Genomic DNA, 26,214 nt, shown 5'->3' with positions numbered 1-26,214 from the left:
CCCAGGAGGGAGGGGTTTCCTGACAGGAAATTGACCTCCTCTAACCCCCCCTCCTCAGATCCAAGCTCTTGGCAGTCCTGCCTGAAGTAGCCTCAACACAGGACAGCAGCGGGGACAGAGGGACACTGACAAGGAGGTAAGTGTGCAGGAGGAGGGGAGTCATGCGCCCCCGGCGCCTCTGAATTGGGGGCTGGACCAGAATTTGGGAGAACGTGTGCCCTGAAGCCAGGAGAAGCTGGGAGCAAAGAGAAACTCTAGGGCCTGACCTGGTTGCGGGGCGGGGGTGGTGTCAGCCAGCAAGAGGCTGGGGGGAGGAAAGGGGGAGCAGGAGGAGGAGGCTGCAGGGCACACCATGGGGACTCTGACGATCCAGGCTGCCAGGGAGTCATGCAGAGCTTGGAAGCACCAAGGGAGAAGAGAGACACAATGTCATTGGGTTGGAAGCTCTCTGAGTTCAGGTGGGAAGGCTGAGGCCAGAGAGGGATGGGCAGTCTGCTCTGTCCCCAAGAGATGGGGTCCCAGAGATGGGAGCGGTGACCAGGGTTGGGATGGAGATAGAGCAGGAGGCGGGATGAGGCTGGGATTGAAGATGTAGGTGAACCTGGAACAGGCAGGTCTGGTGACCGAGTTGTTTGCGGGCAGGGTCTGGATTGGGGTTGTGTAGGACACAGCTGGTCAGGGCAGTTCCCTGATCATAGGCATGGGACTGGAGGTGATGACTTCTGCAAACAGGCAGGCCGGCCTGCAGAAGGTTCGGGGCATTGGGGAAAGGCTGGCAGCAAGGAAGAGGAGGAGGAGCCCAAAGAGGGAAGCTCTGGTGGCCAAGACATCCTGCGGGGGCCTAGAGGCTGGGGGGCTTGAGGGATCCCTCGGAAGTGAGTCAGGGGCCGGGCACCGGAGGCCGACAAGGGGGCTGGAGGGGGCAGGATGTCGGAGTCAGGTTGCAGAGGTAGGTGCTGGAGCCAGGAAAGGGAAAGACGTTGGGGTCAGTTTTGGGAAAGTGTTGCAGACAGGTCTGAGGATGTTGGAAATGATTGGGCGGGGGAGGGGTTCCAGTTTAGGGGTCGATGTCGGAGCTGGAGTAGGAATGTCAAATCTCCTTTGGGTGAAAAAAGATCTAGTTTGAGTGGTGCTGACTTCCACTGGAGGGAAATCGAAGGCCCCTGTTTTGAGAGGGAGGTGGAGTTTTCTTGGGGGGGAGGAATGATGGAGCCAGTTCTAGGGGATGACGGAGCCATTTTGGAGATGAGGCCTATGGAGCCCAGCTTGGAAGATGAAAGAGAATCAGTATGTGGGGAGTGTGTGTGTGTGTCTGTGTGTGTCTGTGTGTGTCTGTGTGTGTGTGTATGTGGAGGGGCTGGCACCAATTGCCCACAGCCACAGGGGTTCCAGGCAAGGGTTGCCATGGTGACTGCCTCCTGTGGGGATCGGGGACCATCGAGACTGGAGAGAGGCTAGGATGGTGTTTTGAGGAACAGGAGGCTTCAGAGGCAATGGCTAAAGTCTAGAGGCTGAAGTCAGGGAGGAAAGAAGTGGGGTCACCACCAGCAAAGGAGAGGCTCGTGCCCACAGCCCAGCCAGCTCAGGGCCCCTTCAGCATCGGCCTCCTCCCAGTGCCCCTGTGCACCCCTACATCCTGTGCCCCGTCTTGACCCTGTCCCTAACCTGCTCCGACTCTGTCCCAGATGAAAACAACCTATGTGTCTAGCCTGAAGAGGATGTGGGAACATCTGATACTTTACACATTTTGTCATAGTTGCACAGTGGAGTACAGTATGCAGCACTAATTAGAGCCACAGAGACAGGCATGGACAAATCTCACATGTAAAATGTGAGGAAAGAAAAAGCAAGTTGCAGGGGATACATGCAGTAAGATTGTGTTTATAGAGAGTTTGAAACCACGCAAAGCAATGTGCTATTTCTGGGTACTAGTCTGGGTAGGCAAAGGAATGGCTTTCCTTGGGAGAGGGCTAGAGCGGGCGGGATCAGGGAGGGGTGTGGGACGCTTCAGTGCTTTTGCAACGCTTGAGTCTTTGTTCCCTGACCTGTGTCTAACCTGTGCACTCGGCGGTGAAAGCAGAGTCCTAACCACTGGTGCATGCTCAGGCACTTCAGTCGTGTCTAGCCCTTTGCGACCCTATGGACTGTAGCCTGTTAGGCTCCTCTATCCATGGGATTCTCCAGGCATAACACTGGAGTGGGTTGCCATGCCCTCCTCCAGGGGATCCTCCCGACCCAGGGGTCAAACCTGCATCACTCACATCTCCTTCGTTGTCAAGCGGGTTCTTTACCACTAGCGCCACCTGGGAAGCCCCCTAACCACTGGACCACCAGGGAATGCTCTGCAATGCTTATTTCTTTAGAAAACAAAAAACTGAACCCAAGAGAGCATATATTTGCATTAGATGAAGCTAGGATCGTAAGCACAAGGGTGTTTATTAAATTTGTTTTCTATACTTTTCTGAATGTTTGGACTATTTCATTGTTTTCAGAAGTGCCCTTCCGGAACTTCCCCAGCAGTTCAGCAGTTAAGACTCTGCCTTCCAAGGCAGGGGGTGTGGGTTCAATCCCTGGTTGGGGAACTGAGGTTCCACATGTGGCCAAAAGTTAAAACAAAGGAAAAAGAGCCCTTCACAACTCCCCAGTGCCCTCGGGAGAAAGCTCAGGCCTTGCCTTGTGACTTCTGAGGCCCTGCCTAGCCTGCTTCTTGCTGACCTCTCCGGTTTGACTTATCATTCTTCCTCCCCCACGAGAAATGAAGTCCTTGCCCCCTTCCTTTGTTTCCTGTTTGGCCCCCATTCATTCCCAGAGTGCCCGCCCTGGGAACTGAGGACACACTGGTGACCCAGACAGTCCTGACTCAGCCCTCTCGGGGCTCACAGCCCCATCCCCAGACAGTGATGACCCAGAGTGGGAATATCAAGGAGGGGAGCACCTGATTCAGCCTGGGTATCCTGGAGAGCTTCCTGGAGGCGGCAACATCTGAGCTGGGTCCCAAAGCCTGAATGGACCATGGAGAACAGAATTCCATGTAGAAGCAGATGCTGAAGCCCAGAGAAGCCTGGAGGAAGGAGGAGGAAAATGTGGGATAATGCTGATGAGGGATCCAGCTGGCCGGCCTGAATTTTGTCCTGAGGGCACTGGGGAGCCATGGAGGGTTAAGAGAAGGGGAGGGGCGGGTTTGAGCCCTAACGACGGCCTCAAAGGTGCACTGGAGGACTAGAGGCTGGAGATCAGGGAGGAGGCTGAAGCAGAGAAGAAGGAGGGGGCTTGGACTAGGGTAGGAGCCATGAAGAGGGAGGAGACAGGGATGTAGATGGACTAGGCCAGACTCTGGAAGCTTCCAGCCCCACAGGGGCAGAGACTGGGTCTGCCTTGTCCACCGCTGTGTCCTCTGTGCCTGCACAGGGCTGGACTGATACAAATACCGAGTAAGTGTGTACGTGTGTGTGTGTATACATGTGTGCATGTATGTGTGTGTGTGGTAAAATCTATACAACACTAAATTTACTATATTAACCATTTTTAAGTGTATAGTTCAGTGGCATTTCATGTATTCACAAAGTTGGTCAAACATCACCACAAATTCCAGAACATCTCCATCCCTCTAAGAGGAAACCCTGTACCTATTAAGTGGTCAGGCCCCAGTCCCTTTCTCCCAGTCCCTGGCAACCACTAATCTTTCTGTCTCTATGGATTGGCTTGCTCTAGATCTTTCCCAGTAAAAGTTCGCTGGAGGAATGAATGAGGCAGAGATGACAGGAGTACTGACCGGATGGGGAGGAGACGAAGGTGCCCGAGAGGGTAGACGGTGGGGTGTGCTCTGGGTCCCCATGCAGGAGGGGACCTTCCCCTCTCAGCCTGTATCCTCCTGGAACAGGAGGGTCCCAGGGCAGGAGTGAGGTAGGGGAAGGGTCTGAAGGCCAGTGCTCTGGGGAAAGAACCCAGGATCTAGAATCGGACAGGCCTGGGTCTGGATCCCAGCTTTCTCCCTGAATCACCGTGGGACGTTAGGCTCTTAAGAGCCTCAGTTTCCTCATCTGCAAAATGGGCATAGTGACAGTGCTCACCTCATGAGGTTGTGCAGATTGCAGGGGTGTGTAAGTGCTCAGACCAGTGCTTGGCACACACGCTTCAAAGTGCTGGGTACACAAAGGCACTGTCATCAATGCCAACAATACCGATGGTCCATTTCCCCTGCTCCCGCCCCCAGGTCCTCTCCTGTCAAAATGCCCATCCTGAAGAGTCTAGGGGTGGCAGACTCTAAGGTGCCCCGGGCAGGGACACTGCCTCTGAGGTCCTCTCGGAACCCCTTTGAGGAAGTCTCAGGACTGGAAGAAGAGGAGGCTGGGGAGCTGGGGGCTCTGCCCAATGGAACGTCATGTCGTCGCCGAGCCACCCTGGAGAAGCTGGCAGGCCTGTCCCCCTTCCGGCTGGGCAAAACCCCCGGCCGGCGGGCAGGCAGCCCTGGGGATGGGCAGCCTCGCTCTTTCCTGGGCCGGGTGCTGTCGCCAGGGATTCGCAGGAGCTCAGCAGACTTCGGCCTCCTGGCCAGGCTTCAGGGGATCCGAGCCCAGGGCGATGAGGAGGCAGCTGGAGAGGCTGCACGGAGACTGGCCTTCCTGAGACTGGGGCGCGGGCCCAAGCCCCGGCGGGCATCACTGGCTGAGAGGGTGGTGCCCGCAGGTGAGGCGGCTCCCGAGCCCCCGCCCAAGGTCCCAGAGCCCCCAAAGGTGAAAGAGCCCTTGTCAGGTGAGCTGGGAGCCCTGCCCAGACCTGGGAGAATCACAGGGTCTCTACCCGTGACATCATTGCCATTCACATCTCCAATTTCCATCCACCCACCTCCATGGACAGGGCCAGCCTGTCCCTCCGGCGGTCCTAATCTCCATCGTCAAGCTCCAGCTTCAGCCCCATCTCCACTCCCAGCCCCAATCTGTCCCTTTCTCCACCTGCGTCCTTCAACCTTGCCCCATCCAAAGACAATCAAATCACCAACTCTGGTCTCATCTCCTCCAACCCCCTCCCTGTCTCCAGTTTCAATCCTCTTTCCCTTACTCCTCTCAAATTCAGCCTCAATCCCATCTCCTTTCAAAGTATCCACATTTGACCTTGACCTTAAACCCCTCCCTAACCTCCACAGTCCGCCCCATCCCCATCCTTAGCCCTAATTCTGGCCCCAAACTCCAACCCCCACCTCAACCTACTCCTTCACCAATCTCTTCTTTTCTTCCATCCCACTCTGAACCCCAACCCTAACCACCTCAATCCTAACCCCCCAGCCCCAGCCTCCACCTTCAACTTCATCCCTACTTCCACTTACGCCCAAGTTTCATCTTCAAGCTCACGCCCATGCCTAATGTCTCTCTCCATCTCCCGGCTACATCCCCCTAAACCCACCTCCACCTGGGTTAGTTTCCTGTTAGTACACAAACTGGCTGACTTAAGACAGCAGACATTTATTCTCTTGCAGTTGAAGAGGTCTGAAATCAAGGTGTTGGCAGGGCCATGCCCACTCTGAGACCTGTCTGGTCTCTGCCAACTTCTGGCACTTCGCTGGGCGTTTCTAGCTTTGTAGCTGCATCCCTCCCGCCTTCCATCCGCCTGTGGCCTTCTCTATCTTCACATCATGTTCTCCTCTGTGCCTGTCACTCTTAGTGTCCAAATTTCCCTTCTTAAAAGACAACAGTCACAGTGGATCAGGATCACAGTCACCCTGTGATCCCATTTTAACTTGATGACCTCTGCAAATGGCTTATTTCCAAATAAGATCCCATTCTGAGGTATTAAGGGTTAGGGCTTCACATATCTTTTTTTTTTTTTGAGGTGGGGGGACAAACACAATTCAACTCATAATGCCACTCTAGCTGTATCCTCCAACCCTAGTAGTACCCCAAACCCCAATGTCTTCCCCAGTGCCTTTCTGGTTTCCAGTCACACTTATTCCAACCCCATCATCTGTCTCCACCCTGAGACACATCCACACACTTATTCTCAACCCATCCCTTTTTCCAAATGCCGTCTTTAACCTGAGAGCTATGCCCAACAACATGACAACTACCAAGCGGCCCAGTCCCGTGCTGTGGCCTGTTCCTTTCCTCTCATCCCACCCTCAGTCCCGTCCCTGTGTGCAATCCTTTCCCCTCTTCCATCTCACTCCCAACCCCCAACCCCAGGTCTGTCTCAGTGTCCCCCTTCAACCCCACTCACCTCCCCAACTTCCTCATTCAGTTCTAGTCAGATTCCCAGCCCCCATTTTCAACCTTAACCCAAACTCAACCTCTCAGTCCCAATCCTAACCCCCAACCTCCAACTTCAACTCTCCACATTCCTAACCCCAGCTCATCTCCAGACTTCTTCAAACTCACCTCCTTCTTTCCATCCTCAGCTTCCACCTAAACTCATCTCCAACCCCATCCTTACCCCAAAGCCCAGACATCACCCTCAATTCCTTTCCCACCTCCCTCTTCAGATTTCCAGTACCAACCTCACTCTCATCCTAAACTACCGTATCCCAACCCCCACCTTCACCCCATCCTCATCTCCAGCCTTAACCCTGACACTCCACCCCAACCCCAACCCTGTTCCAATCCCCACCTTCATCCAGCCCCACCTCCAGCCCTGTCTCTATTCCCCAACCCCCACCCCGGCCTCCCCCCAACGGACAGCCGTTGTTGCTCCAGCGCCAGAGTCCCCTTTCTTCATCCTCTGATGCCTTCCACATCCTGCATCAGAGGCTATTTCAGCCTGGCGCCCTAGGGACTGGGAGGGCACTGCAGGGAGGTGCAAAGCGGGTGAGTGGAGCCCCCGCCTTCTGGAAACGGATGGGCAGAAATAGCACTGGCCAGGAAATAGTTTCTCTGCCAGGGAGGAAGGGGAGTGGGGGGAGGTGTTGGGGGTAACCCTGGGCCACTGGGACCCTGCTTCTGCTTTCACTCAGAGGCCTCCCAATCCCTCAGAGGACTCCCCTCTCCTGGGGGGGTGTGAAATCACCAGAGAGCCAGGTCACCCCCACAGTTGTCTGCACCCCAAAAGCCCCACCTCTGGTCCTCACATCCTCCTCCCACCTCCAAGCCCCCATCTCTCCCCTCACCTGGATCGGACTGTCCTCCTTCAGCCTCTTCACTTTCTCTGATGCCTTTTTAAAAAAATCTTGATGCACTTTTTCTATCCTATCCGCCCTCAGCTCCCCTGACCCCTCCCCATATCCTAACCCACCACCTGATACTCTCTTCCCAGCCCTGACCCCTTACCCCAAGCCCTAATCCTTTCCTTCTTCCTCAGCACCTACCCTCATCTTATCCTCTTCCTAATTAGACACCCTCTAGTCTTTTGACCTCCTTCCCATATGCAGACTCCCTCTCCCATCACCAAACCCCCTCTTCCCTCCCCAACCTTCTCCTGTCTCCTCCGTTTCCTGACTCTCTCTTTCCCTCCTTCATCCTCTCTCCCCCATCCTCCCCGCCCCAAGTCCTGACCCCTCCCCTCATTCTCTCCATTCCCCTCACCTTCCTCCCTTGACCTCCTCCTCCACGTCTGCCCCCATCCCCTCACCACCCCTAACTTTCTCCCCCTCGCCTCCCACCTTTTCCCATTCTTCGCCCCCTTCCGCCCCGTTTTCCAGCCCCTGATCTCCCGCTTTGCGCCCACAGTGTTGGAGATCCTGAGCTTGATCCAGCAGCGTGAGCTCGCGCGGGCCGACGAGCACATCTTGGAGCTAGAGGCCGAAGAGCTGGCGTCGTCGGGGGGCGGCGCGCCCGGGCCGCCCAAGGCCGAGGGCGCGGGCGGCGGCCGCCGGGCGCGGGACGTGGCTCTGCTCTACGAGGCCCTGCAGCGCGAGATGTGGGCGCTGGTGCGCGAGACGCTGGCGGGCCCCGGGCTTGGCGCGGGCGCTGGGCCGGGCGCCGTGGCGCAGCTGGGCCAGGTGTTGGTGCAGGAGGAGGCGGCCGACGGGCGCCGGGGACCCGAGGCTGCCCGCAAGCTGCGCGCCCGCTGGGCCGAGGCGGTGGCGCGCGCGGCCCGGGAGCGCCTGGAGGCGGCGGCGCCCGGGGCGCCCGGGGGCCTGGCCGGGCAGTTGGAGGCGCTGCGGGGCCGGCTGCTGGAGGACATGGGCGTCGTGCGGGGCCGCCTGGCGCCCTCCTACCCAGCCGGCCTGGGCGCCTTCGGCATCTACCTGCGCGGCTACCACGGCGCGCTGGCCGAGTGGATCGGGGCCGCCGCCCGCCGGAGGCTGCCGCTGGCCGACCGCTACGCGCTGCTACACTGGCACAACCAGGTGTACCCCAGGTGAGCCGGGGGCCAGCCGTCAGCTGCCCCGAAGTCGCGTGCAGCGCCCCTCCCTCCACCCGGCCCAGTCCCGGCCTCTTCAGACCCTAAGGACCCTGGACTTTCAATCCTAGAACTTGAACATCTACGACCCTTCCAGACTCGGCACTGGTGACATTTACAGGCCGAGAATCTTCTGGCTCAGCACGCTTTCCACGCTAGAACTCGGCAACAGGAAGCCTTCAGATCCTAGAACCTTAGTACCAGCCAGGAACCTTAGAATCCTCAACATTTGCACTCTTAGAATGTTAGCACTGCCCACCCTTCCAATCCGAGAATCTTAGCACCAGTGACCCTTGTCCTCCTGAAATCTCAGCACTGTTGACCCTTAGAATTCTAGAACCCATACAGTGCTCTAGCTCACTAGCCTTCACAGTGCTCTAGCCTAGGGCACTAGCACCGATGACTCTTCCAATCTTAGAACTTTAGAATTGATGACATTTTCAACTTGAGAACCTTGGCACTAATGAGCCTTTGAGTCCTATACCTTAGTGTTTTTTTTTTTTTTTTTTTCCGTCTGCCATGTAAGGCTTGTGGGATCTTAAATCCCTGACCAGGGACTGAACCCGCCCTCAGCAGTGAAAGCTCAGAGTCCTAACCACTAGACCACCAGGAAATTCCCCATCCCCTCTTTGGATCCTAGAACTTTGACACTGTTGATCCTTCACAGTTTTAGCCCCTTGAATTCTATAATCTTAGCATCTAGAACCTGAGTACCATTGACACTTCAGGTCCTAGAATTTTATAACCATCGAGCCTTTGGACCTTAAAACATTCCATTCTTGTGGCAGAGGATGGAATACCATGATTAGTAATAACTGGGTCACTATGGGCTCCAGGGAAAAGGGATCAGCCACACCCAAACCACACATTGGAAGGAGAGGGAGTGGGTGGTTCCTCATCAAAATCAGGGTGCTGACACCAGAAGAATAGTAAGGCAACAGTTACCCCTAACCCACATCCCATCTGTTCATGCCAACCGTCAGAGGGGGAGGCAGAATAGGGAGTCTGGGATGTCGAGATGTTAAGTCTGACTTGCAGGGAGATGGGGCTTCTGGCTGAGGGGATGCGATGAGCCAAAGGCTGGTGTGTGTGGGGGTGGTAGGACAGTGTGGGGGGAGTGGTGGCATGGCACAGGCCAGGGCATGCAGAAGGGCAGAAGCCAGGAGTGAGGGCTGACAGGGGAGGCCTGCCAGGCGGGGCCGGAGGGACTTGGGCTGGAGGTGGAAGGAAGCTCCTGTCCTGTGAACCTCTGGTGGGTGAGACCTTGCGTGCCAAATCGTCACGTCTGGACTTGATCCCTCCAAGTCTTGCCCGGACACCATCCATCAGGGAGCTGACTCAGAGAGCGGGAGCCAAGGGAGCAACAATTCCAGAGACTTCCTTAGAGGGATGAGCAAAGCTGGTCCCAAGGGAGGAAGGGAGTGGCTCGGGTCACAGACACAGAGCGGGTGAAGGGATGGGTGTGGGGAGGGTCCCAGTTGTCCAGCCCCAGCTGTCACAGACCCCCTGTCTCTTTCCCCCACCCCTAGAGAGGTCCTAGGTCTGGTGGACATGGTTGCTCTGGAGAACGGGGAGCTGGGGCCCCTTCTGTCGCCCGGCACCCTTCGTGGCTTGGAGGATGAATGTGTCACAGACGTGAAGGTACCCAGAACTTGGCATTGGTGATCAGGAAGCGGGAGGCACTCTGTAGAGAGGGAGGGGTTACACTGGGCTTGGGGGGGCCTCTCCCCTCCCCCTTTCCCTATTTCTGTCTCCCTTTTCCCTTTATGGACTTCTGAGTTTTGTCTAAAAGAGAGAAATTAAGCCCATACTGATCAATTCTGTCTCATGTTCAGTGTATCTCAAGCACCTAGCCAGCCATAGGGACACTCAGTAAAGGTTCAATATATTCAGACACTTCAAATTTTACAGCAAGACAGAGTCAGTCACAGGACCTCAGCTCACACACCCAAGGATTCTGCAGAAAGAGGGCATCAAAACATCTTTGCATATAAACAGGGCTGATAGTAAATAAACATGCTTAATAACCGGCCGGACACAGGGCCTTAAGCAGAATGGCCCTTCTATAAACACCCATCCCTGCCACGGCTGTGTTTCTGGTCTAAAAGCCAGCCCTGCCTCAGCCAGAGAAATCAGAATCTTTGCAACTCTAATTCTAGTTGCAATTCTGATTCTAATTAGTTCGATTCTAAACTTGAAGCTTTGAAATTTAGGCTAGAACAAGTCTAGATTCTCAGACTCACTTAACTGAAGACAGCGCAGAACTAGAGAATCAGAGATGTGTAAACCTGAGAACCTCAGATTCTTGGAATTCTTGACTCACAGAATTTGGAAACCCTGAGCAAACTGTTTTGTGGAACCTGCGAGCAGAGTCTTAGAATCATCAGATAATGAGAGAATAAACCCTCAAGCCCTCTGGCTATTAGATGGAGGTGTCTTAAAACCACAGACTCTTTAATATCAGGCACCAAATTGTAGGCTTAGGAATGGAAAAGGCTGGGGCAGTTTTCTGGGCCAGCCCCTCTCCGGTGTTACCTTGATGAGCTCACAGGTAGAATCCAGACCTGCTGGGGCCTAAGGTATGGGGATCGTGGTGGGAGAGGCTCCAGGGGTTCTGACTCCTGTCTCTACCCTCCTCCAGGCTCAGACGCGGGCAGCCCTGCTTCGAGTGCTGCAGGAGGACGGGGAGCACTGGGGGAGCACGGAAGACTGGTCCAGCAACCTGGCCCAGGACGTGTGTGAGGTATGGGGCGGGGAAGAGGAGGGAGAATCAGGTGGGGTGGAAGACTGGGACCTGGCACCCTCCTCACCCCCTCCTCACACCCCGGACCACGCAGCTGCTGGAAGAGCACACAGAGCGAGCGCCCCGCATCAGCCAGGAGTTTGGGGAGCGGATGGCCCACTGCTGCCTAGGAGGGCTGGCGGAGTTTCTGCAGAGGTACGGAGGACTGGGGGTGGGGGGTGGGCACCTGGACCTGGGATCCAACAGAGAGAGGACAGATGAAAGTGAATCAAGATGGGCAGGGGCACCTCTGTAGGGATCACAGGTTTTGCAGGGCTGACTGCCCAGCCAGGGACCCTTATCCTGCGGTGCTCCATCTGTCTGCCATTTCCCCTTTCTCCTCCCACCAGCTTCCAGCAGCGTGTGGAGCGATTCCATGACAACCCAGGAGTCCGCGAGCTGCCACCCGACACCTACATCAGCAGGACCATCTCCCTGGTCAACTGCGGCCCCCCTCTGAGGTGAGAGCATCCACAGGGTATGGGGGAGACGCCAGTCCAGGGTGACAAGCTCAACCGGGGTGCCTGGATCCTGGGTGGGCACGCCTGGCCCTGAGAGGCACATACAGGGGACCTGAGAATCCTAAACCCTGGGAGTCCTAGAAAGAACCACAGCATCACTAGATCACAGAGTAATGAAAACCTGGGGGTGTTAGAATTACAGGAACCTAGAAGCCAGACTCTAGGAATTACATTTTTTTTTTAAATGTCTTTATCTTACTTGTATAGTTGATTTACAATGTTGTGTTAATTTCTTCTGTACAGCAAAGTGATTCAGTTATATTACTTCCCTTTTTATTGACTTATTTTTAACTGAATTTTTAAAATCGGGAGTGCATTCAAGATACAATAGGGCATACAATGAAAAGCTTCCCTCTGTTACGCTCTGGTCCAATTATTACTAATGTCTCCCATATCTTTGCAGGAGTATTTGATACATTTACCAGTAAATATGTATATATATGCAGAGGCACGCTTCATGCATATGTATAGATATGCATGCATATGCATATTTCATACATACACAAGTAAATATATTACTATGTGCATACATATTATTCCTTCTCTTACAAAAAAAAGAAATACAGGAACTTCCCTGGCAGTTAAGACTCTGTGCTTCCACTGCAGGGGACAAAGTTTCAATCCCTGGTGGGGAACTGAGATCCCACATGCACATGCCTTGCATCATAGCCAAAAAAAGGGGAGATGACTCCCCCAAAATACAAATGGTAGAATATTGAACACACTCTGTCCTTTTCCCTTTTACACCTTGGCAGTCTTTCTGTGAGCACCTGAAGAGTTCCCACATTCCTCTTTCATATCTGAACTGTTGCCCACTGTCTGGATCTGCCATCTTCCATTTAATCTGTCCGCAGTGGGTGGACAGTGGCCTCCACTCTTGTAGAGAAAAACTTGGCGCAAGTGTGGAGACTCAGGGATATGCTCTCAGTAGGGGGTCTGCTGGAATTTGGGCAGAAAGTGCCAAGTGCCCTCCAAACCAGGTTATTCTCCTTTCAGTGATGGAGATGGTCATCAATTGTTACAATGACAGAAAATGAGAAAGGTAGAATTTTAGAATTATAGTCCTTTAGAATCACAGACTTTTAGGATGGAGGCGTCCCCACTCTCACCCAGAAAGCACCAAGAGAAACAGACCCAGAGAGACCGCTTCCTTCCCACTACATCCCCCTAGACTCCCAGACAGTCCACAGAGCCCCCCAAATCCCCAACCCTCCAGACATCCCCTGATATTTCTCACCCTAGGCCCTCCCCAGAGCCCCTGACTTCTGCCAGCTCCCCCTCTGACCTGTCACCCCTGTGACCCACAAAATAGGGTCTGTCTAAGGGGAGACAGGTCCAGACAGTTGGGCTGAGATGTTGGGGTCCATGACTTTTGGTGCCATGGATCCCCGCAGGGCTCTGGCGGAGCGCCTGGCCCGAGTAGGGCCCCCTGAGAGTGAGCCGGCCCGGGAAGCGGCAGCCAGCGCTCTGGACCGTGTGATCCGACTCTGCCACCGCGTCCTGACCGACCTACTGTTCCAGGAGCTGCAGGTGAGAGGCGGTGGGCTGGGGTGGGGCCAGGGTTAAGGGGGTGCCCCCGCCTCATCCTGCAGCTCCTTTCAGCCCATGACTCAGTGTTTGGGAAGCAGAGGGGGTGGGGTGGAGTAACGGCTATATCTGGGTGGTTTAGGGGGGTGGGGGGGTGCAGGAAGGAAAAGGCAGGAGGACATGGTCAGGGGGAGGATAGCCATCAGCGGGAAGGGGCCTTGGGACTGGTGGAGCTCCTCCTCACTGAGGTCCCCCCCAATCCCTGCCCAGCCTCCCCTAGTCCCAAGAGCCCCATTTACGCATCTCTGGGCTCCTGCACGTGCACAGAGGGGACGAGGTTCAGAGACAGGAGTGGGGGGCTGGTGGGGACAGCTGTGTGTGCCTCTGGTTGTAATTTGTGTTCAGTCCACGTTGTGTTTCAGGCTGTGTCCCACCTCTGCTTAGAACCCTCCGTGGCTCCCAGGTCACTCTGGGCAAAAGCCAAGGTCCTTGCTGTGGCCCCCCCCAAGGGCCTGGATGGTCTGCCCGTTCCCTCTCTGACCTCATCTCCTCCCGCTTCCCTCCTTGCTTATTCCACTGCAGCACATCCACCCGCCAGCCGCTCCTTAATGTGTCAGACACATTCCAACTTCAGTACCTTTGCACCTGCCGGTCCCTCTGCCTGGACTTCTCTTCCCTCAATAGCCCCAGAGCTCCCTCTCTCACCTCTTTCAAGGTTTGACTCAAATGTCGCCTTCTCAGAAGGACCTCCTCTGACTGTCCTATTTAAAATAGAAGCCCCTTGAGACTCCCCCTCCCCCCGCCCGGGCTCTGTTTGTCTCCAAAGCACTTATCACTACCTGCCATGCTATATCCTTTGCTTTCCCCCCCCCCCCCCGCAATCTGTCTCCTCCCATTGGAATGTTAGCTTCTCAAGGGCAAGGATTTGTTGGAATGCTTCTAAAATAACTTTCTTGTAATGGAAAATTTCAAACATACACAAAAGTCGGCAGAATGACCTCCTGTGGACCAGCTCCAGCAAGTATCAACTCCACCTCTCCCCCCACCTCTCCTGCCCACTGGTTTCTTTTAAAGCACATCCTTGACATCCTGTCATCATCCATCAGGACTTCAACCTGTATCTCCAAAAAGATAAGGAATCCGGCCTTTTTAAACAAACATAATTCACTGCCACTCTCCTACCTAACAAATGGAACAATCAGTCCTTAATATCATCACATAACAGATCAGAATTCAGATTCCACCCAGTGGCTTATGATGATCACGCACTTGGAGTTTTGTTTATCTCATTTTGCACTGTGTTCCCAAGAGTTCTCTGATGTGTTCCCAGTGATCCACGCAGGGCTGGGCCATGCAGGAAAGGTTCAGAGAATGTTTGTTGAATGACCAGATGGACAATGACCAAATGGGAATGAAAGTGAGTGAGTGTGGTGGGGGAATTGGGTACAGTCTTTATTCCAGGCCTGGCGGTACCACTTGCAGGTAGGGGGTCTGGGGCAAATGGCTTTCCCCTTGGGGTCTGTGTTTGCTCATCTGGAAGATGAGCACAGCCTTCTCAGATGGCTGTGAGGAAGCAATGGGCTTGCGGCCATAAAGTGTTTAGCTCGAGTCCTGGCTCTCGAGTACTGACCATTGTCATCTTCGTAAATGTACAGAGTTCACAGCAATGGCAACACTTCCGGAGTTGAGTGCTGTACTAACAGCGTCGGCTCGTTTGATTCACACCTGCTTTCTAACAAAAGCCCACAGGCCTCAGTTTTGGAGGATCAGAAAACTGGGCTACTGTGGGATGAAAGAGCAGGAAGGGGGTGCAGGGCTGAATGGACTAGGGTACTGCTTCAGGCCCCCATGGACACCAACCTCAAAGGTGTCTGGGGACCGCCAGCTCCCAGTGTCCACCCAACAGCAGCATCTGCCCTCGCTCCTCCCAGCCTCCATCTCAGGGACAGACCCACTCCCCATCCCACCTCTGGGATCTAGATGCCGCCCGCCCTCCCCTGACAGGTGACCACCCACTACATCCTATGCATCTACTACCTGTATTCTCCTTGCCTCCTCATCCCTTCCCCCTCTTTCCAGACCCCCCATTTCTGCCTCAGTCTTGCCCCCTCCCAGCCATCTCGGTGAAACACAAAGCTGATCTGCTCCCTCTCCTGCTCAGAACCTTCCATGGCTCCCCAGTACCCTCAGGAGAAATCTGGAGATCCTCACACGGCCCAGGAGGCTTCTGTGCTCTGTTCCGTTCACCTGACCAGCCCCACCTGTCCACTGGGCAGTCATACACGACCTTCCCCCTCCTTGCCAACCCTAACTCCTTTTCCTGCTTAGACTGGCCCGTAGCTTGGTTTAATGCTCTGCTGCCTCTTAAGTAATTATTTTTGAACAAAGGTTTCCCAATTTTCACTTTGCATTGGGCCTGTGAATTATCTAGATGGTTTTGCCAGCCACATTGACCTTTCTGGCCCTCTGATCTGCAGGCCCATCTGAAATCTGAATCTTTCTCACACTGGCTTTCCCCTGGATTCAGCCACTCCCCCTCCCACTCTTCACTTGATTAACAGTGACCATCTTCTGGGCCTCAGCTCTGGAGACCCCTCCTCCAGGAAGCCCTCCTTGACTCTCTATGCTGACGCAGCCATTCCTCTCTGGGTTTCCTAACCCCCTGGGAATGGGTCCGTCTCCCCTTCTGGTCTGTGAGCCCCAGGGAGGCAGGGCTGGACTGTCTCTGGCACTGCTGTGTCCTCAGCATTGTGCAGGAGCAGAGTTTGGGGAACAAATATTGAATTGCTAAGTGAAGAAAGAGGGTGGAAAGGAGGCGAGCCTCGAACCTCTACCCACTCTGTCCCACCCAGCCGCACTTTAGCAAGCTGATGCGCAGGAAGTGGCTGAGCAGCTCGGAGGCCCTGGATGGCATCGTGGGCACGCTGGGCGCTAAGGCCCTCGCACTGCGCAGAATGCAGGATGAGCCTTACCAGGTGCGTCTGCTTGGGCCGGGGAGGGGTGCGGGGTGGAACCCGGGAGGCCGTGGGGCGAGGGGCAGAGGGGAGCCAGAGTGCTCTGCTAGGAGAGACCTCTTCTAGGTGGGGAGCAACTCTATTGGGGAGATAGGTGGCGCTCAATCTGGGGTCTGCGCGGAGGGTGCCCACGGGTATCGGGGTGTAGCGGGGGAGGGGGGTGCCGGCAGGGTTGGGGCCTCTGGGAGGTGGAGCTCCGGAGAAAGCCGAGAGGGCTGGGATGGGGCATCCTTTGGGGGCCGGTGGGTTTGCGGGCTGATTAGGGAGCAGGACAGGGGTTCCCGATAAGGAGTCAGGAGGACTGCCGGTGGACTGGGGGCAGGGAGGGGTTCCCGTCGGGTAACCGGGGTGGGCACGGGCGGGTGGGAAGCGGGGAGAGAGGGTCATCGGCGGCTCACACCCTCTCTCGGCTTCCCCGGTCCCCAGGCGCTGGTGGCCGAGCTGCACCGGCGGGCGCTCGTCGAGTACGTGCGGCCCCTGTTCCGCGGGCGCCTGCGCTGTGGTTCCGCACGGACCCGCAGCCGCGTGGCCGGGAGGCTCCGGGAGGACGCCGCGCAGCTGGAGAGGCTATTCCGACGGCTGGTCAGTGTGGTCGGAGGGCGGGGGTGGGGGGGGGGGGCTCTGAAACCAGGAAAACCTTGGCTTCCGGGAATCCAGGGACTCGATAGCCGGGGGCGGGGGCTTAGAATGAGACCCTCACACAACTTGTACCCAGCTGTAATACTCTGATCTCTGCCCTCTACGGGTAAAAATTCGGCTTTCTCCCAGCGGCGAGAGCTCACTCTGGGCTCAAATGAGAAAAATGGTCCCTGTGCGTTGTTTTGGCGACTAGATCAGTTAAAGGGGCTTAGGACCTGGAATCCTGAACATCAGCTATTATTACGAGCACAGAGAGTCGCTAAATGCAATAGAAACTCAGGACTTGAGCGCTCCCAAATCCAAGCTTTTAAAATCAGCAAATCTTCTTTGTACCCAGTTATAATCAGCAAGACCGGAAGGGTCTCACTCAGGCTATCCCGGGAGTTTCTAACCTAGAGTCCTTGGCATTTTCTTGTTGCTTTGTGGGAAGACAACTGTAGATTCACATGTGGTTATAGGAGCAGAGAGAGATCTCTAGCATACTTTGTCCAGTTTCCCCCAAAGGTAACATTTTGTCCCCGAGCCCCAAATTATCTACAAACAGTAGATTATATTACGGATTTTCCTTCAAATTTCCAAAGGTCCCAGATAATCTCTGACTACAGCCCGCCCTCTGCCTGGTTTTACCGACGAGAAAACGGCGGGGCCTCGGGAGAGGGTGGTTTCGAGGGGGGTAAACGTTGACTGGGGGCGAGGGTGTGAGCCCGGGGTCCTCTCTTAACTGCAGGAGTCCCAGGCCTCGTGGCTGGACGCCGTGGTGCCCCGTTTGGCCGAAGTTCTCCGCCTGGAAGACACGCCGAGCATCCAGATGGAGGTGGGGGTGCTGGTGCGGGACTACCCGGACATCAGGTGAGATTCCCCACCCCCACGGCCGCCCCGTCCCTTTCTGCGGGCGCTGCCGCCGGCAGGGCCGAGGTCTCCCGCGAGCCCTGGCATATCCGTCCGTGCGTTTCCTGCCTCCTGGGCGAGGGAGGGAGGCGGCGAGCGTGTCTGACGGCCGTTTCCTGCTGGAAACCAGGGCATTATTAATACGATTTCCCTCCTTCTGCCGCCGCCGTCGCTGCCGCCGCCGCCACCAGGGCTCACAAACAAACAAGCAGTCACAGGAAGCCCGGGGCAGGGAGGGCGCGGGGCCGCCCGGCCGGCAGGAAGGGCCGGCCCATCAGTTGAGCCGCGGGGGACTCGGGGACACGCAGGGCCGCAGGGGTGCACACGCACTGGGATAGTGGCAGGGTCCGTTTAGGTCCTGATGGACTCTTTCCTTTCTCTGTGATCCTCTCTGAGCCTCAGTCTCCTCCTCTGATCCATGGGGACAATAGTTCTCTTTTCAAATGATTAGCGGGGGATGATTTACCATCATCCATGGTGACAGCAGTAACAACACCAGTTCTTGACTATTGAGTCCTTAGGTCAGACCTAAAACAGCATTCCACACACCCACTCTATAAGTAAGAGTTATTTTAGAATGAAAGCTATTTTAAAAATTCTTTGCAGGTAAAAGGCAAGCACTGTTCTGAGAGCTTAGCACCATTGGAGGCAGGCAGAGATTAACTAGCTGACCCCAAATGTTGCAGCCAGCCAGCAGCAAAGTTTGGACTTGAACCCAGGCAGGAGGCCCTAAGCTGGCACCCCTGACCACCACACAACACTGGCACTTGCCTAAGGTACTGGTGGCAGCAGTCCTACAGCGTTGGTCGGGCAGACAGACGTCCGGCAGACAGACGTTCTGTATTCAGACATTCTGTATTTACGCGCCACGGGACCCTGGAGTACCGCATCAGCTGGGTTTAGGGTCAGGACTTGGGGCTGAAGGGAAGGACTCTGGAACTGATTCAGGATGGATAGTTCTGGTTGTGAGGTGTGGGATTTGTATCCTTGGGAAAGCAGAGCATCCCAGAGTTGCATGGCAGTAGGGGTCCCAGCATTCCTGCTGGACTGGGGTTTCTGAACTTGAATCTGAACTTGGATATACAGCCCACCAGCTGCTATCCAAGTTTGAAAGGTCTCCCAGTTGGCCTGGGAGGAGGGGTTCCAGAGCTGGAGCTCAGAGGGCCACGTTTTGCAGCTCACTTGAGCTGGAAGGTTCTTGAGTCCCATTTTAGATGAGTGTTTGGGAGCTACAGGGATTTCGAATTTGGAATGTGGACAGGTGAAGATGCTGAGCTGGATTGAAGGGGGTGGTAAAGACCCCAGAACTTTGTTTGAAATGAAAGTTCTGGAAATGAATGTTGGGTGCAGGATATTGAATTGAAATATGGTGATTCTGGAGTTAAGTTTTGGATCTGGGATCTGGAGCTGAGATGGGGTGAAGGGAAGGTTCCGATGTGATTTAGGGGCGAGGGTTGTGGAATAGAGTTAGTTTTGAGCACAGAGTTTCTGGTGGGTGTGAGGGTCCCCAAGGTGAATTTGGAGTTCTGGGGGAGAATTTTGCTTGATAACAATTCCAGGAATGGGCTAGTGGTGAAGTGAGTGTTCTGAGGTTGAATTTGGACAAGAGTCCAAACAGCAGTGGTGGAGAATATTCTAGACCAGGTGTTGGGGTGAGGTGAGGTTTGGGATAGGGATGGGGGTGAGCACTTCCAGGCTAGATCTGAGTGGTGATGCGGAGCTGATGAAAGTGAAGATGAAGTTAAGGATTGCTACAGAGTCCAGAGCTGAAACAGGTGTGAGAGGAGCAGAATGGTCATTCAGGAGTGGTCTGAGCTCAGCTAGGGGTGAAGATGGAAGGTTATTTTAATCAAGAGCTGAGATGGGATGAAAAGGAAGATTCTTGTGCTGGTTTTGGAGGTGAGGGTTCTGGAATCCATTGTGAGTAGGGGGATTTGGAACTGGTTGGGAGGGAAGTCCTGGAGAGGGGCTGGTGGGATCTAGGGGAGCTGGTGGGAAGGACATGATCTAGAGGGGCTGGTGGGGAGGGAGGATCTGGGGGGAACTGATATGGAGGAGGAATCTGGAGAGAGCAAAGGGGCTCCAGAGCTAAGACAAGTTCTGGAAGAGACAGCTGGTGGGGTGGGTGTCCCAGGCAGGCTGGGAGTGTATCTGGAGGCCCCCATGCACCTGTCCCCTCCTCCACCCCCAGGCAGAAGCACGTGGCAACACTCCTTGACATCCGTGGTCTGCGCCACACAGCCGCCCGCCAGGAGATCCTGGCGGTGACCCGGGACCTGGAACTCTGCGAGGTGGCAGCCCTGTCCCCTCCTCGGGACCGCGCCTTCTTCGCAGACATCCCCGTGCCCCGGCCGCCTATCTGCCTCAGCCTCCCTCTCTTCCTGGGCCGCCTCCTCTCCCCGTTGGCCTGCCTGCCCTGGCCTCGGCCTCCGTCTCCGTCTCCATTACGGCGGCCCCAGGCCTGACGCTGAGACTCTCCCAACCCCACCTTGGTGCCCCCATCTTTGCTGCTGACAGACCATCCCCCTCTCCACCGACCCCAACTCCCAGCCTGGCACCACAGACCCTTGGGCTGGCAAGAACCTAAGGGGTCTTCTCCCCTCCCGCCAAACTCCCTGTTCCGAGGAGAAACCCGCTAGAAGGAGCAAGGACTTTCCCAAGGCCATGAAGCCTGTTCCCAGCACCACCTCCCCAGCCCAGCGTGGGGTGGGTGGTGTTTTGGAAGGCTGTACACAAATATCCCAGGCCCCCCCTTTCCCCTCACCTCAAGGTCTGGCCTCAATCCAATGTATTAAGGAACGTACGATACTTAGAATAAAGAGGTTTGTATTTAACACAAGGAAGGGCTGAGTCCCCAGTGTGTGGGGGGAGGAAGGACCGGGGGCAGGGCCCAGGGCCAAGGGCTTCTCACACACCCAAGGCCGGGCTAGGGTCCAACTCCTGGGCAGAGCGGTGGAGGCCGCAGGAGGCCCTGCAGGACAGGGGCAGCCATGCCGCCCAATTTACACCAAGTCCCCGAGGCTGCATGACTCTACGGCAGGCCCTCGGCCTCTCTGGCCAGCGACCCTCATTTTGTCCATCCCCAAGTGCCTTCTCTCCTGGGCCCAGTGGTTCCACCTTGGCACACCCCCCACCCCCATCCTCAGGCGGGAAGCGGTATCAAGAGAGGAAGGAGGTTGGGGGCAGGGCTGGCGGCATCCAGGGCGCCCTCCTGGGTTGACGCAGGAAAATCTCAGGGTGGGAAAAATTCCAGGCTGTCACCCCCAGCCCCGCCACCGGATCCTAGTCCCCACGGAGACCTTGAGGTCACCTCCTTGCTGACCCCTGCCCCTCCGGCCCAGTTGGACAGGCTATGATGGATGCTTCCTGGCATGGCTTTTTTTTTTTTCTTTCTGCAAAGTCGGAAGGAGGAGGCAGCCAGGGGTCAGAGTGGAGGCTGGGGTTGGAACCTCACGCACATTTGAACTCACGTTTGACGTCTGACGGTCTCTTGGAGCCCCAGGGCTGTGTGACGCCAGGCAGGAAGCTGACCCTCTCTGGGCTGTAGTTCCTTGTCCCTCTCTGAGGAACTGCTTAACCTCTCTTTGCCCAGGACGAGGTGAGATGTCCAGAGGATATATGCCCCTCACTTCACATCCTAAAGTGATACTTTCAATGTCATGGATATACAAGTGGGGAGTTGAGGAATGAACCGGCTGCAGTTTGTGGGCATTTAATAAGAAATGTATTCCTCTCAGTTTGGCAGGATTCTTTTTCAAGATTTTGGCGCGCCACTTAAAAATGGCTGTATTGAAATGGAATTTACACAGCAGAGAATTCATCCCTTTAAAGTACATAGTTCAGTGCAGTCACCTCTGCAGTCAATTTTGGGAACATTTCATCCCCCCTAAAGAAACCCTGCATCGCTTTAACCATCAACCCAACCCCTTTATCCCTCTCAGGCCCTGGTGACCACGGGTCTTCTTTTTCTCTCTGGAGATCTGCCTGTTCTGGAACGTTTTTGTGTAAATGGGATCACAGAATATGGGGTCTCTTTGTGTGTGTATATGTGTGTATGGGTGTTAAGAACACAATGTGAGATCTGCCCGCTTACCACATTTCTCAGTGCACAATCCAGTGGTGTTAACTACTGTCACAATACTGTACCGCAGATCTCTGAACTCTAACTATGTGTTCCCTCCCCCTCCCCCATCCCATCTGTTCTCTACTTTGATGAATTATTTTAATTTTTATTATTTTCTATTGAAGAGTATAGTTGACTTACAATGTTATCTTAGTTTCTGCTGCACGGCAAAGTGATTCAGTTATACAGATCTATATACATAGTCTTTTCATATTTCCCAGTGTGGTTTATTATAGGCTATTAAATATAGTTTCCTATGCTATATGGTGGGACTTTGTTGTTTACCTGTTTTATATGTAGTCATTTGTACCTGCTAACCCCAAATTCCCAGTCTGTCCCTCCCCCAGCCCGAGTTTGAGTATTTTGAATACCTCATGTAAGTGGAATCATGCAGAACTTGTCCTTTTTTGACTGGCTTATTTCACTTCACATCATGATTGTCACAGATGGAAGGATTTCTTTGTTAAGGCTGAATAATATTTTACTGTATGGCTTTACAACATTTTCTTTATCCACTCATCTGCTGCTGGACATTTGAGTTGTTTCCATATCTTGGCTACTGTGAATAAAGAAGTGATCTTTTGGGGGCCTGTCTTCTTTCACTTCGCATAGTATTTTCAAGATCCATCATGTTGTAGCATGTGTCAGTACATCATTTCTTTTCATTGTCAGATAACATTCCCCAGTATGGCTATACCACATTGTATTTATCCATGTATCAGCTGATGGATGGGCTTCTCAGGTGGTGCTAGTGGTAAAGAACCCACCTGCCAACGTAGGAGATGTAAGAGCTACAAGTTCAATCCCTGGGTCGGGAAGATGCCCTGGAGGAGGACATGGCAACCCACATGGCAACCCATTCTTGCCTGGAGAATCCCGTGGGCAGAGGAGCTGGGCAGGCTACAGTCCATGCGGTTGCAAAGTGTCAGACACGGTTGAAGCAACTTAGCACACATGCATGCAGCTAGCTGATGGACATTTAGGCTGTTTCTACTTTTTGGTTATGAGTATTATGTTCCACTTTTTTCCCTAGATTACAAACATTTTCTTGGTTCCTTGAGAAGTTCTGACCTTACCCTGAGCTTCATTCCACCTTTTTTTTTTTTTTTTTTGACCTTGTTGCATGCTTGCAGGATCTCAGTTCCCTGACCAGGGATTGAACCCAGGCCACAGCAGTGAAAGCCCAGGTGCCCTAACCATTAGGCAACCAGGCAACGCCCTCAGTTTCCACTTTTGTAAAACGGGGGAAGAGTCCTAACGGCAGCGTTAATTTAGCACCTATGGCATGCCAAGTCCCATGCTCCCGAGGATTCACTCAACAAACTTGCAGATTTGGAAACAGAGGCCCAGACGAAGGCAGGAGTGCCTCTAAAGTCACCACCCGGGGCTTCCCTGGTGGTCCAATGGTGAAGACTCTGCGCTTCCAACACAGGGGGCATGAGTTGGGATATTCCTGGTTGGGATACTAAGATCCCATGTGCTGTGTGGTATGGTCAAAAAATTAATAAAAAATGTCAAACCACCATCCAAAGAGTGCCAGGGGCAAGACCCCACCTACTCACCCCAGGCTCGTGAGGAGACTGTGTGCGAGGCATCTGGCTCAGATCCTGACCCAGGGGAAGTGCTTGGAAAACCCTTAACTGATGGGATTCACACAGAGCTGATTTCTGGACTGTGGGACTAGGGCGGGGTAGTAACTGTTTACTGGGTACCTACCTATCCTGTGTGAGGTGCTCCCTGAATGTATCTAACATGCAGAGCACCTCGGGACTTCCCTGGTGGTCCAGTGGGTAAGACTCCCTGCTCCCAGTACAGGGGGCCCAGGTTCAATCCCTGTTCGGGGAACTAGATCCCACGTGCCGCAACTGAGAGTTCCCATACCGCAACTAAGACCCAGTGCAGCCTAAACAAACAAAGACACAAATAAAAAAAATATTTTAAAAATGTAGTATCTCATGGCATCGTCCCCCTGGCCCTGGGAGAAGGGACTAGTCCTCTCAGGCAGGAACCAGTCTCAGAGGTTAGCACAGTTAAGAGGCGGTGGCTGGGGTTTAAACCCCAATCAGATAGATTCCAAGAGGTCTCGGTCACCGTCTCGCGGCCCTGCTGTGCGCCAGGCCAAGCACGTGCCTAACTCACTGTGCCCGTGCCTTGCTGCCTGGGCCTGGGCCAGCCTCCCCGTCAACCCCTGGGAGATGGATGGTGTTATTGTTCCTGGTGCACTGATGAGGTCCCCAAGGCTCTGATGGACACTCTGATCACACAGCCAGGAAGTGGCTGAGCAGCGCCTTCCTGGGAAGGGGAGAAAGGAGACGACGCCGGCTGGGGAGGGGACTATCCATAGGGGCCACGGCCACGGTCCAGATGAGAGAAAGAGAGGCAGAGGGCCTCCAGGGGGCCATGTCCTCCCCTCGGACTGGGCTTGGTTCAGCCGGAACCAGGATCATTTGGCTTCATCAAAACGTGAAACTGCAGCCAGGACCGTAAAGGCTCCAGGGCAGGAAATTCTGGGAAAGGAGCGGGCCCGGGGTCAGCAGCCACCCCCGCCCTGGAGCTTCCCGCAGCTGCCCCTCCATCCCCACCAAGAGTGGGTGGGGACCCTCCTTTTCTGCCCAATGCCTTTCTGATGAGCTGCCCACCCAGGCCTGGTCATTTTGCTCTGAGCCCTGTGTCTAAGGCAGCCCCATCAAAGCACCCAGACAGTGTGAAAGAGGCCCATGAGGTCTGGGGGAGAGACAAACGGTGTCCAGTGCTGACCTAGCAAAGCCCTTGAGCCCCTCCCAAGCCTTCCATAGCCAAGCAGATGGTGAAACTGGAGGAGGCAAGCCTGGTCGTCGCTGTCTGCAAGACGAGGAGGATGAAGGTGGGAACCTACCGAACTCCCGCCCTGCCTAGGGGCCTCAGGTCCCAGGTTTTCGGTAACCTCCACCCCCTGTCGGAGCACCCGTCATCCTTGCCAGCCTTAACTGCTTTCTCTAATCCCTAGTCACCACTGAGTCCCCATGTCTCTTCCTGAGATACCACCCCTCTCTGGCTATCTCTCTCTTCGAGACCTTTTTCCTTCTGGAAGCCCCCTTCCAATCCTCAAGTCTCCATCTCTCACTCTGAGCCTCCCGACCACCTCTCTGAGCCCCTGGAAGCTGAGTCCTGTCCCCACCTTGGTTCGCCTCTCTTTTTGTCACTATAAATTCACCCATTCTATCCATTCATCCACTGAGTGCATCTTGTACACCCAACCTTGTACAGGGTGATACTGGGGACACTATAGTGACCTCAACAGCCTTGGCCCTGCCCTGACAGAACTGACAGTCCAGGGGGGAGACATGTTTGTCATCCAAAGTGGTCAAAGCTAGAGTTGGGGAGCTCAAAGAGCTGGGGAAGTTCAAAGTTTCCCTGACTTTGTCTGGGAAGCAGGAAGGCTTCCTGGAGGAAGAGGCACCTGCTCTGAGATCCAACCTTCCACTGAACCACAGATATCATCTGGCAGTTCATAATACCCCACAGGTCCCGAGGAAGAAAATGGAATCAATAGATTCCCCCAAATTTTCTTGTAGTCTTGCCTAAAGAACTTTGTAATACATGGAATGATTTTCAAAGGGAAATTTAAAATGCTCACACCCTTGAACCTAGGAACCCCACTTCTAGGAATGTGTCCCTTTGCAGTATTCTCGCAGGTGCAAGACAGACACTGCTACGTTGTTCAAAGTGACGACGATGGAAAACAGTCAATAGGTGACTAGTTAAATTGGGTCCAGTAGGTACAGTCCCCAGGGGAATACAACATAACTAATAAAAGATTGGAGGTTGACACTCTCATCTTATTCCCAAGCTCAGAAGGGAAGCATTTAGTCTTCCATTATTAAGTGTCATGTTGTTGTTGTTTAGTCAATAAGTCATGTCTGACTCTGCAACCCCGTGGACTCTAGGCTGCCAGGATCCTCTGTCCATGGGATTTCCCAGGCAAAAATACTCGAGTGGGTTGCCATTTCCCTCTCCAGGAGATCCTCCCAACCCAGGGATGGAACCCGATTCTCCTGCATTGGCAGGTGGATTCTTTATTGCTGATTTATCAGGGAAGCCCAAATATCATGTTAACTGTAGGCTTTTCATAGATGCTCCATATAAGAAGGAAGAAGATCCCTTCTATTCCCAGCATGATGAGAGTTTTTGTGTGGAAAGTAAAGTTTGCCTGATGCTCTTCCTGTATCTTTTAGGGTAATTAAACTATTTTCTTCTTTATTCTATTTATGGAAGATGGATTATTTAGATTGGTGGTTGATTGTTCAAACAATCTTGAATTTTTAAGGTTAAACCCATTTGATCATGATGTATTTTTATTATGTATTGTTTGCTTTGCTTTCCTAATATTTTATTATTGTTGCATTCATGTTC

At 54.2% G+C, this 26,214-nt stretch overlaps 1 protein-coding gene across 1 annotated transcript; it reads left to right on the top strand.

The window, feature by feature from the left end:
• On the top strand, nt 1-20,538 carry EXOC3L2 (exocyst complex component 3 like 2). The gene is made up of 12 exons (XM_043436884.1): nt 1-136; nt 4,214-4,752; nt 7,653-8,286; nt 9,858-9,969; nt 10,970-11,071; nt 11,166-11,266; nt 11,461-11,571; nt 13,026-13,161; nt 16,011-16,133; nt 16,599-16,754; nt 17,539-17,660; nt 19,891-20,538. The coding sequence occupies exons 2-12, from the start codon at nt 4,230-4,232 to the stop codon at nt 20,162-20,164; spliced, it is 2,394 nt and encodes a 797-aa protein (XP_043292819.1). The 5' UTR covers nt 1-136; nt 4,214-4,229; the 3' UTR covers nt 20,165-20,538.
• The last annotated feature ends 5,676 nt before the right edge of the window (nt 20,539-26,214 follow it).

Source organism: Cervus canadensis, chromosome 18 (assembly GCF_019320065.1).
Source record: "Cervus canadensis isolate Bull #8, Minnesota chromosome 18, ASM1932006v1, whole genome shotgun sequence".
Taxonomy (NCBI): Eukaryota; Metazoa; Chordata; class Mammalia; order Artiodactyla; family Cervidae; genus Cervus; species Cervus canadensis.
The sequence above is the reverse complement of the archived record's forward strand: the minus strand, read 5'-3'. Positions and strand labels throughout refer to the sequence as shown.